This window comes from Elephantulus edwardii, unplaced genomic scaffold, assembly GCF_000299155.1.
Source record: "Elephantulus edwardii isolate Elephantulus edwardi_28Jun2011 unplaced genomic scaffold, EleEdw1.0 scaffold00042, whole genome shotgun sequence".
NCBI classification, from domain to species: domain Eukaryota; kingdom Metazoa; phylum Chordata; class Mammalia; order Macroscelidea; family Macroscelididae; genus Elephantulus; species Elephantulus edwardii.
The window spans coordinates 20,438,381-20,450,588 of record NW_006399792.1 but is presented as its reverse complement, the minus strand read 5'-3'; the positions used below and the strand labels follow the sequence as shown (position 1 = coordinate 20,450,588).

The window sequence follows — 12,208 nt, the reverse complement described above, 5'->3', positions numbered from 1 at the left end:
CGGGATGGGTGTGTCAGAGGCAGTGCGGTTGGCGCAGGATAGAGCAGGGTTTAGGGCTGTTGTGCATAGGGTCGCTATGAGTCACAAACGACTCGACGGCACATAACAACAACAACAATCTTGGTTAGGGATCAGACCTAAGAGGAGATCAACCAAGTTCTCAATTCTTTAAATAAATTTTGATAGAAGGAAAACCAAAAGCTCTTCCTTATTTCCTTCTAGAAAATATTGTCTAAGTAACTTACATTATGCAGATGACACAAGCCTGCTTGCTGGAACTGAGGAGGACCTGAAGTGCTTGCTGCAGAAGGTCAAAGACTGCAGCATTCAATACGGACTGAAGCTCAACATCAAGAAAACAAAGATTCTCACCATTGGCCCAACTGGCAACATCATGATAGACAGTGAAGAAACTGAGATTGTTAACAGCTTTAGTTTGCTTGGTTCCACTATCAACACTCTTGGTACCAGCAACCAGGAAATAAGAAGACAAATTGCATTGGAAAAGTCTGCTGTCAGGAACCTCTCCAGAGTTCTGAAGAGAACAATGCCAGACTAAGGTGCACCTGACCCAGGCCATAGTCTTTGCAATTACTTGCTATATGTCAGAAAGTTAGACAATAACTACAGATGACAGAAGAATTGACGCTTTTTAGCTGTGGTGCTGGAGTACTGAATATACCATGGAATGCTAGGAGAACAAACAGGTTCGTCCTAGAGAGGGTGAAACCAGGCTGCTCCTTGGAGACAGGATTCTGAAGCTTCATCTAACATACTTTGGACATGTTGCAAGGAGGACCAATCCTTGGAGAGGGACATCATGCTTGGAAGGATGGAGGGACAGCGCAAGAGAGGAAGACCCTTTATGAGATGGACTGATTCAGTGACTGGGGTAATGGGGGCAGATGTGTTAGAGACAATAAGGTTGGCTCAGGATAGAGCAGGGTTCAGAGCTGTTGTACTTAGGGACGCTACAAGTCACAAGCAACTCAACAGCACATAACAACAATTATATATAAACTTAAAATTCAAGAAAGGACTACTACCTCAGGCCCTGAAGAATTATCCTCCTCTCAACAGTTTATAAATTCTCTTGACATAAAATAAACAAGCAACTCTTGTTTTATATGTAGTTCTATTGCATATTATCATACCTGCATTTTGGAAATATTTTGTAAAATTATAAACAAAAGTTGTTGTTGTTGTGATGTGCCGTCGAGACACCTGTGACCCATAGGGACCCTATGTATACTAGCCCTAAACCCTGCTCTATCTTGTGACAATCCACTGTCTCTGACACACCTACCGCCAATACCCCAGTCTCTGAATCAGTTCATCTCATCAAGGCTTTTCCTATCCTGCGCTGTCCCTCCACCCTCTCAAGCATGACATCCCTCTCCAAGGATTGGCCCTCCTTGTAACACGTCCAAAATATGTCAGACAAAGCTTCAGAATCCTTGCCTCCAAGGAGCAGCCTGGTTTCACCCTCTCTAGGACTAACTGGTTTGTTCTCTTAGCAGTCCATGATATATTCAATACTCTTCTCCAATACCACAACTCAAAGGCATCAATTCTCCTTCTATTCTTTTTCGTCATTTTTTAGCTTTCTGATGCATAGCAAGTGATTGTAAAGACCATGGTCTGTATCAGGTGCACCTTAGTCTCCAGACTGATATCATTGCTTTTCAGTACTCTGGAGAGGTTTCTGACAGACTTTCCCAACTCAATATGTCTTTTAATCTCGTGGCTGCTGGTGCCAAGAGTGTTGATTGTGAAGCCAAGCAAACTAAAGATGTTAGGTATAAACTAAAATTATTTTTTAAATGCTAGAATGGTAAACTCAGTATAGTTAATACTTAAAGAAAAATACACCAACAACTCACAGTCAATTTTAGAAGAGAATATACTTCCCACCCCTCCAAAACAAATGAACTAAAAACAAGTGGTAGTGGTTTGAAAAATATCAGTGCTATAGTTAAAACTCAGTTATTACTAAGTAGTTAAAGTAAGAGCCTGGAAGCAGGAGCGGCATCCACTTCCGAAATGGCTTGCCTCTGGAAACTCTATGTACGAACAATGCTCAGGCCATTCGTTCATAGGGTCGCTATGAGTTGTCTACAACTTGATGGCACCTAACAGTAACAGCAACAGTTAAGTAAGACTTTTCACTGGTTTATAATTTATCCCTGCGACTACTACACAGTTAGAAACAAAAAATTAAACTTAGTTAACGTGTAAGGTACACCATAATTTGTAAAATCATAATTATAAGATGTCCCTGGTGCAATGATATCTTCTGAAATTTAAATCTGCTTGTGCAAAACCTATAGACAGACCAAGGAACTGTAGCCAAATAGAACAAGGAAACAATTCATGGTTTAAAATCAGGAAAAGTGTGTATCAGAGTTGTATTTTTTCCCCATATTTATTGAGACAGAATACTGAGCAAATCATTCAAGAAGTTGGACTATATGAGGAAGAATGCAGCGTGAGGATTGGAGGAGGACTGCATTATGTAGGTGACACAATCTTGCTTGCAGAAAGTGAAGAGGACTTAGAACACTTGCTACAGAAGATCAAAGATTACAGCTTTCTATATGGGTTATATTTAAACATCAAGAAACAAATATCCTTATCATTGCACCAACAGGCAACATCATAATGGAGAAAAGATTGACGTTGTCAATGGTTTAATTTTATTTGGATCCATGATTAAAACTCTTGGCACCAGCAATCAGGAAATCAAAAGATGAACTGCATTAAGAAAATATGCTGTCGACCTGATATTGTTAACAATCTCAGTCTATTCTGCCTCTATCATGATGCTGCCAACGGTGTTCACAAACAGTACTGAATATACTATGGATTGCCAAAAGAACAAATAAATCTATCTTGAAGGAAGAGTACTCCTTAGAGGCAAAGATGGTGAAACCTTGTCTCACTTTGGGCATATTTTCAGATATCTTCAGAGAGAGAAAGAGAGATCATGCTGAGGAAAGTAGAGGGTCAGTAAGTAGCAAAAGATCCTCAATGAGATGGGTTGATATAGTGCTTCCCCAGTGGGCCTGAGCGTGACAGATCGTGAGGCTGGTGCAGGATAGGGCAGGGCTCAGACCTGCTGTTCACAGGGTCACTAGGAGACTTAGTCAACTTGATGGCACTTTGCCACAATGACAATTATAAGAGTACTTTATATTTTAGGTTATTTACCTAAAAAAAATGACATTGATGAATTTTTTAAAAACCATGCAGAAGTGAATATTTAGTTTAAATGTAATTTGGAAAAGTAATTACCTTTACATTTCATTAGACTTACTTTTTTCCATTCCACTCCACAATTTTTGTAAAGTTAAGGTAACTGTCTTCTCCAGTTAGAAAAACATAGTCTCCATCATTTGTTCCGTTTTTCTGAAAATCAGTAAATATGTGAAATTCATTAGTAAATCTCATAAAACTGCTTTAACTTGGCCTAATTGCTATTTAGATCAGAACAGGAAAACAGTACTCTAAATACTTTTTTAAAAAATATAGTACTTTATGCATTGCTGGTGGGACTATAAAATGGTACAACCATTTTCGAAGGCAGTTTGACATTTCTTCATAAAACTCAACATAGAAATCCCATATTGCCCAGCTATTTCACTGCTAGGGAAAAAATCCCCTAGGAAATCAGAACTGAGACATGAGTGGATAGGTGTACACGCATGTTCACAGCAACATTCTTCACAATAGCAAGAAAATGGAAACAGCCCAAATGCCCATCAACAAATGAATGGATTGAGAAACTGCAACAGTCCCACAATGGAATATTAAGGAAGAATGACTTCTTAAATACTTACTATATACCTTGGGAGAGACTAGAGAGCATTATGCTGAGTGAACTATCTCAGTCACATAAAGACAAACATTGCATAAGGCCACTACTGTGATAATAGGAGGGGATAACTGAAGAAGAGAAATCTGGATATTAATAAAGGGAAGGGGAGAGAAAGCGGTAGCAAAAGCGGAAGGGGTAAAAACCACTGAGAGATTAAAAAACAAAAAAACCAAACCAAACCAAACAAAACAAATCACTGAGAGGTAGGTGGGTAGACAGGAGTGAAGGATTGGGAAATGTTCCATGGGGACTTGGAAAGACAAGGGTATCAAAGGCACACAGCAATGGCAATTATATAAAATATAATGCATATGAATGATTGTATAAAACACAAGGCACATGAATGAAACATAATGTATATGAATGGTTTATAAAACATAAAGTACGTGTACAAACCACAGAGTATATTAATAATCATATGTAAACCAATTAAAAAATTTTAAAATACAGTAAAAACCATATTATTACTTTGTGGTTTCAAAAATGAAAAAAATCGTTATAATTTTAAAATATAAACATTTTTCCAAAGAAAATGTATGATCATCTCATTAAGCCTATGGTAATATGCTCAGCAGTCATTGTTGTTGTTAAGTGCCGTCGAGTCACAGGCTACTCATAGCGACCCTATGAAGGAGAGTCCTCTACACTTGGGTGCCTTTCATCCTCTCTCCAGCTTCATAGGGTTTCTAGTGGCAAGCTATTATGGAAGTGGATGCCACTCCTTCCTTCCAAGCTTGTTTTAATCGGGGAGCTCCACCACACTCTCTGTCCGCATTGGGTAGCTTCCTGGCTTGCCGGTGGGGGGGTGGGGCAGAGTAGTCCTTCCCATCCAAAAAAACTGCCACAACACCTGCCCAAACAGCACCATGCTCTCTCGCAAGCGGGCCATAGCAGCCCTGGTCGGAGCAAACCTGGGAGGACATGGCCACCGTCTCTCCCTTCTTCTTCTTCTGGGCTTGAAGCCCTCTGCTGCCGCCTTAAACCCTAGGCCAAGCCTGACTTGCCTGGCTCCTGGAGGCAGATTAATCCTATGTGTCTGAAAACTGCCACAACATCCGCCCAAACAGCACCATGCTCTTTTGCAACCGAGCCTTAGCAACCCTGGGAGGAGCAAAGCTGGTCTCTCCCAGCAGTCATTAGGGGCGTAAAAATTGAAATCCCAGTGACATATTACTTCACACCCAGCAGAATGACAATAATAACAAAACAAAGACAATAAGGAGTATTGTTGAGAAGTAGAGACGTCAGAACTCTCATACACCAACTGTGAGAATGCTAGAAGTTGTAGTCGCTCTGGAAAACAGTGTGGTAGTTTCTCTAAAAAATTAAACACAGAGTTATCATATGATCTAGCAATTCTACTCAGATATATACTCAAGAAAACATGTATACACAAAAATGCACAGCAGCATTATTCCTAACAACCAAAAAGTAGAAACAACTCAAATGTCCACCACTGATGAATGCATATCCTGAAGTAGCATTTAATAATAAAAATGAGCTGCTGACACATGCTAAAACATTTATGAATCTTGGAAACCTGTTAAGTGAAAACAAAACAACCAATCATTCATAAGAACCATATACTGTATGATTCCATTTATCTGAAACGTCCAGAATAGGAAAACTTACAAGATAGAAAGATTACTGGCAGCCAGTGCACAGCAGGAGGAGAAATAAATGAGGAGGGCTGCCTAATAATGGCTCTGGGACTTTTTTAAGGTAATAAATATGTTCAGAATTAAGACAGTAATGGTGCTGCTAACCTTGTGCATATTCTAGTGAATTGTACACTTCAAGTCAATGAATTGTATGATCTGTGAACTAGATCTTAATTTTTTTTTTTTTAGATCTTAATTTTAAAAATACACAGGATGGCTCAGTGTGTATACTTCTATGTGAGAGACAGAATGTGACATCCAGCCAATGCCCTTCATCTATGCTCCCACCCCTCTGTATGTGAAGCCTGGCCAGGTCGCTGCGATGCTGAGCATGTTTCAGCAGAGCTTCCAGACTAAGAGGAACTAGGATGAAAGGTCTATAAAATATAAATAAATGTTTCAGAGAAACTCAAAAGAGCCAGACACTGATTATGAGTGCATCCCTGTTTACTGCTAGTACTTTCGTTATCTGAAAGCAAGCAGGAATATAAAAGGTTTTGCATTATTACAGTAGGGTGTGGGTTGGCCACAAGGAATCTATTACTGAAAGAGGTTGAGAAATGCTCTTTCATATGGGTACTTGCTAATAAATTATACAAAATTCATAAGATTTGACTGAATGGGCTCTTGAAGATGCTTTCCCACTTTACTATTATACATCTAAAAGCCTATGCTCAGTAGATGTGTACACTTTTTATGCCAAGGAGTAGAGAATCAACCAAACCTGAGATGTCACTTTTTTGGCAAAAGTATGCTTGACTAAAGCTATGGTCTTTTTAATTAATTGCCCCACATCCATGTGAAAGCTGTGCATTTAAAAAAGACCTAAAAAGAATCAATCCACTTAAAATGTGGTCTTGGGAAAGAGTACTGAATACAATGAGGAGTAACAAAGAATGAACAAGACAATCAGAAGGAATACACACCACCAAAATGCTTCTGTGGTGTTTGCCTAAAAGTTGGCTTTTTTAAGCCATTACAGTTAGCACCTCTGGTCTCCAACTACCTTAACTTCAGACACATGGTCTTGCAAATCAGCATAGTCTTACAAATCATCAACAGCTGTGGGACTAGGATAAGAGAAGGGGTGTGCTTTATACACACAGGGCGGCAAAAGTTGAGGTGCTCAAGACTTGTGAGAGCAAGACGTGAGGGAGACTGGAGCAAACCTTGTTGAAGATCCTGGCGACGGTGTTGGAGAGATTGTGGTATTGCTGTGGAGAAACTGTGGCGAGATATAAGCAGAGAAACCTTGAGATAAAGGTCACAGTTAAAGGTTTTTGTTGTTCTTCCCGGATTATTGAGGGAGAAGCTAACTTATAACTTGCTGGATGCTTATTTGCTTGGAGGCAAACCTGGCTGGATACTTTGGATTTGACTGCTGAACTGAAACCAGAGCCTGGACTAATTGAAGAATTGTGCCTTGGAACTTGGACTAAAACCTGGACTTGTATTGGGTGATATTCTTTGCCTCCCCCACCCTTCAACTTCCTTCTCTAATAAATGCCATTGTTGGTACTAGAACTGTGAGTCAGCAGTGAATAAATGAACTCCTTGCTGTTGGTGTGGCTCTAGAGGCTTCATGGGGCCGGCCTCTGGGCCCTCTTTCTGCTCTCTGCTCTAGGACAGTGCTATTCTCACTCCCACTGGCCCTTTCAGAGAGACGTGCATGGCCTTGTACCTCCATGTCTAGCTTGCTCCTTTTTAGACAGCTTCTTAGAAGCAAAGATGGTGAGATGTTGTCTTGTTTATTCTGGTCATATCATCTGGAAAGACCAATGACTAGTAAAGGTCATGGTTAGTGGAGTACAGAGTTCACACAGGTGAGTGAAACCTCAGTGAGATGGGTTGACCAATATCCACAGCATACCAACGATAATGAAGATAATGCTGGACTGGCCAGGCAACATTATATTCTATATTACAGAAGGTTGCCAGGGTCAAAACTAACTCCATTAGAGCTAACAACATCAGCAATCATCACAGGGTGGAGATAAGCTGACTGGCCCTGCAATATGACAACAGCAGCATCTGATAGGTAGGCAGTTCTTTTTTTTGTCAGGAGCTCTCTCTGCCAATACTCTCTGTATACTCACATTTTATTAAATTCCACACTCTCCTTGTTAATGGCTTAGTTGTTTCATTCTTCAAAGATCTTTGAAGGAAAAGTTTAAAATGTTAACTTACAGTTTTCCTTTCATGACAACGTATAAAGGACCAACTTGGAAAGGAAGACATGTTAGAGAAAAATGCCAGGAGAATGCCATCTGTGGGAAGATTAGGGCCTGGGCTTGGGTGAGGCAGAAGCAGTGGGTGGCCAGTGAAGGTGTGGTGAAGGACAGGCCGAGTGAGGCCTTAGCTCCACAGCCTACTTCAGTCCTTAAATGAATGAGTGCTCAAAAGTTACCTGGACACAGTGAAGATATGTTTACACACAAAAACCAGGGTGAAAGGGAATATCAGATTAAATCACTAACTGCAGGGTTTACACTTGTTAACGTGGGTGATAGTAAAGGCAAGGTAAAATAAAGAAGTCAACTCAAATTGTCCAGGAAAAGGAAGATGCTGAAAAGAGTACAAGAGTTAAAAACAGAGACAGACTATTGAATACCCCATACTGCAGTATTATTACAGTAAGAACATAAGGTGTGCAGATAGATTCTCAGCTAAACAGAGGTGTGATGGGAAATGGGACTATACCCAGTAATAATATAGGTTTGTTGCTGTTGTTTTATATTGTCAAGTTGGAACCAAACTGTAGCTGACCCTCCAACAGATTTTCAGAGGCAGTTAGTTGCGCAGGAGGACACTGCTCATCCTTCTCGTGCATTCAAACCTCATGCCTTTGGGTTGCCGGTGCAACTCCTTACCATTAGGCCATCAGAGTTCTCTAAACTAGGTTTGTTGTTGTGTACCATCAAGTTGGAACTGACTCATAGCTCCAGTAGATTTCCAGAGGCTGTAAATCACATGAGAAGAGATTACCCATCCTTCTCCTGTGGCGCAGCTGGTGGATTTTAACCACATACCTTTGGGTTGGCAGAACAATTCCCTACTACTAGGCCACCAGATCAGAGGATAATTTCTATGTGTGTATTTATATATACTAGAAATGTATCCTTGAAAAGTCTCAGCTATATCCAAACACCTTAAGGGAATGAATTTCAGGGTCTGGGACTCAAGACCTTAGCAATCAATTAACATGACACAGTCCACAAAGTAACTTTCTTTGGCTAATAGCCATCTGAGTACAATTATTGGTCTCTTTTTCCACAGAAAAGACAGATGAAGAAAATTAAAGCCCTGAAGAAACAATTAGTATAAAGGATAATGGACCACAAGAACCCCAGCCTCCACAGCACTGAAGAACTAGCCGGTACCTGGATACCTCTGCTGAATGCTTTGAAAGGGGTCACAATAAGAGGTTTTAGAGTGGAAGGAAAAAGTGGAACAAAACGCAGAATCATAAACAAGGCCAAGCTCTTATCTGGAATGCGCTCTAGCATCCCCTCAAAAAGTTGAAAACAGAGGTACCATTTGATCTGTCTACTACTGGTAGTATTTCGTTGTTGTGAAGTATTGTCGATTTGGAATTGACTCATAGCTGACCCTCCAATGGGTCTTTAGAGGCAATAAATCACACAGGATTTACTTCTTTCTTCCATGGATCAGCTAGTAGATTCGAGCTATGTGCTTTAGGGTTCATGGCACAGCTTCTTACCCTAAGCCACCAGAGCGCCCTCTTGGGAAAATAACCTAATGAAATAAGAGCTGTAACATGAACAAATACTGCAGCACTGCTCACAACAGCAAACAGGGAAACAGCACAAATTCCCATCAACAAATGGAGAGACAGAGAAACTGGTACATTCATACAGTGGAGCATAACACGGCATTAAAAAACAATGAAGAACTTGTGATACACTACATAACATGGATTAAATTAGAGGACCTTATGCTGAGTGAAATAAGTCAGTTACAAAAGGAAAAATACTGTATACGACCATGGTTATTTTTTTAAAAAAACCAAAAACTTCAGAAAGGTTTCCATATGAAAAGAATCAAGCCAGGATAACTGTAAGGGGTGGCGAGGGGAGAGAAGAGTGGAAAATAATGGATAGGCAATGAGCACTTTATTAGAATAGATGAAAGGATAATATGAAATAAATGGACAATCAACATTATGTTTGTTGAATTAACAATGTACAACAGGATATGCATAACTGATTAACTGGTAGAAAAAACAAAACTAAGGAAAGATTTATATACAAGAACAGTTGTGGAGGACAGACAAGGATGGGAGGAGCGGAAAAGGGAGGCAGAGATGGGTGGGGAGCAGAGAGAGGAGAGTACAGTGAGGATTTGATGAGACGTAATAAATGGCGATGATCAACTGTAACTAACGTTGGAAGACAAAATATATGAATGATTGCATGAAGACCAATTTCTGAAAAAAGACCAGGTTTATTAGTCTGAGAGTTGTTGTTATGTACCACAGAGTCGGAATGCTCAGAGCTGACCCTCCAGAGGCTTTTGGAGGCTGCATATCTCCCAGGAGGAGACTGCCCATCTTTCTCCCATGGAGCAGCTGATAGATTCGAACCTCATGCCTTAGAGTTGGTAGTGCAACTCTTTACCACTAACGCTTGAGACTATGACCCTAAAACAACCTGTAAGTCTGGAAATGGGCTCAAGCCTATGGCTCAACTTTCAGGCAAACAACAGCCGGTCCTATGAGTAAGTGAATAACGAGGAAGTATTCACACCTTAGAACAATCAAGCACAAAATATCAAAAGGACACAGCACTGGCCCAGGGCTAAAGCTTAGAAGGTGGGAATGGATAGAAAAAATGGAGGAAGGAGATCAGTATACACAAGAAAGTGTGAAGACCACTGTTACAGCATGGGATGGCAACCAATGACAGAAGAATGGACTGTGAGACGGAAAACCAGTTATCTCTGTACACTTTCACTCAAATCACAAGAAAAGGGGTTTTCAAGACTGTGCTTTGGTGCCACAGCCTCAAGCGTTTTCTTGAACTAGACAAAAACCACACTGTTTTCTACCAACAACACTATGGAGAGTTTATCTGGCTCCAAAATGAAAAGGTACACAATCACTCACATTACTTCAGGCTCATCATTTGAACCAGTTGTGGAAGGGAAAAAGAATGAATGGTTCTTTAAACGTGTATTGCAATTTATAGTTTGCAAAGCACTTTTATAACTTTGTTTTCAGCAATCTTGGAAGTGTAGGTATTTTCAGCCTCAGAAAGGCCTTATTAAATGAAAGTCACAACTTAAATTGAAGTCCTCTGGTTCTAAATCTTATGCTGTTTCCTAAACGTAGTAAATGAATTCAAAGTAGTTATTTAACTAAAGGATATTATAGCTCTCGCCAGAGGGGCCTTACAAAGACCAAAGGTAAAGGGCAGAGAAAGAAAAATAAAATTAATAAGACAGTACTTGCACGCTTTCAGACAGTTGTTGTTGTCGTTATGTGCCGTTGAGTCGCCTGCGACTCATAGCGACCCTATGTACAACAGCCCTAAACTCCGCTCTGTCCTGTGCCAATCGCACTGTCTCTGACACACCCATCCCAATTATCCCAGTCACTGAATCAATCCACCTCATAGAGGGCCTTCCTCTCCTGCGCCATCCCTCCACCCTCCCAAGCATGATGTCCCTCTCCAAGGACCGGTCTCTCCTCACTACATGTCCAAAGTAAGTTAGACGGAGCCTCAGAATCCTTGCCTCCAAGGAGCCACCCGGTTTAACCCTCTCCAGGACAAATCTATTTGTTTTCCTAGCAGTCCATGGTATTCTCAGTACTCTTCTCCAGCACCAAAGCTCAAAGGCATCAGTTCTCCTTCTATCCTCCTTGGTCATTGTCCAACTCTCTGATGCATAACAGGTGATTGCGAAGACTATGGCCTGTATCAGATGCACCTTAGTCTCCAGAGAGACACCACTGCTCTTCAGCACTTTGGAGAGGTCTCTAACAGCAGACTTTCCCATGGCAATGCGCCTTTTAATTTCCTGGCTGCTGGTGCCAAGACTGTTGACTATGGAGCCAAGCAAACTAAAGCTGTGTACAATCTCAATCTCTTCACCATCCATCCTGATGCTGCCGATTGGTCCAGTGGTGAGAATCTTTGTCTTCTTGACATTGAGCCTCAATCCATATTGTAGGCTGCAGTCCTTGACACTCTGCAGCGGGTGCTTCAGGTCCTCCTCAGTTTCAGCAAGCAGGGTTGTGTCATCCGCATAACAGAAGAAATATAAATTTCCTAATAAGGCTGACAATATAGGCTGTCCCTGGGTGAAGCAAAACATGCCCAGGTGGGCATGTGCAAGTGAAAGGTGCGCGGGTTCAAGGTCAACCTGCCATGTGCCAGAAGAAAAGGCCTACCAATCTATTTTCCAAAATAAGTCACTGAAAAATTAATTTTTTAAAAAAAAAAAAAAGGAAAAAGAAAACTCAATGGAGCAGTTCTAGTCTGACACACACGGGGCTGCCATAAGCTGTAACCGACTCACAGCACCTGGTACAGGTGCTAAGTGCAGGTTATGCTTGTAAACAGATACATAAACATATCAGTTATCACTGTTATGAATTCAGTGATATAAAAAACCAACAAAGTGAAACGTATAATTGGAGTTAATGGAA

The 12,208-nt window shown here is 40.8% G+C and overlaps 1 protein-coding gene across 2 annotated transcripts in view; it reads right to left on the bottom strand.

Moving 5' to 3' along the window:
- Positions 1-12,208, bottom strand: part of SCARB2 (scavenger receptor class B, member 2) — a 131,732-nt gene that overhangs the window by 29,663 nt on the left and 89,861 nt on the right. Inside the window, exon 5 of one of the 2 annotated variants that reach the window (XM_006885302.1) lies at positions 3,317-3,408. The exons of the other annotated variant lie outside the window; for it this stretch is intronic. Within the exon in view, the coding sequence (XP_006885364.1) occupies positions 3,317-3,408 (92 nt within the window). The remainder of the gene's footprint in view (positions 1-3,316; positions 3,409-12,208) is intronic. 2 annotated transcript variants of the gene reach the window in all.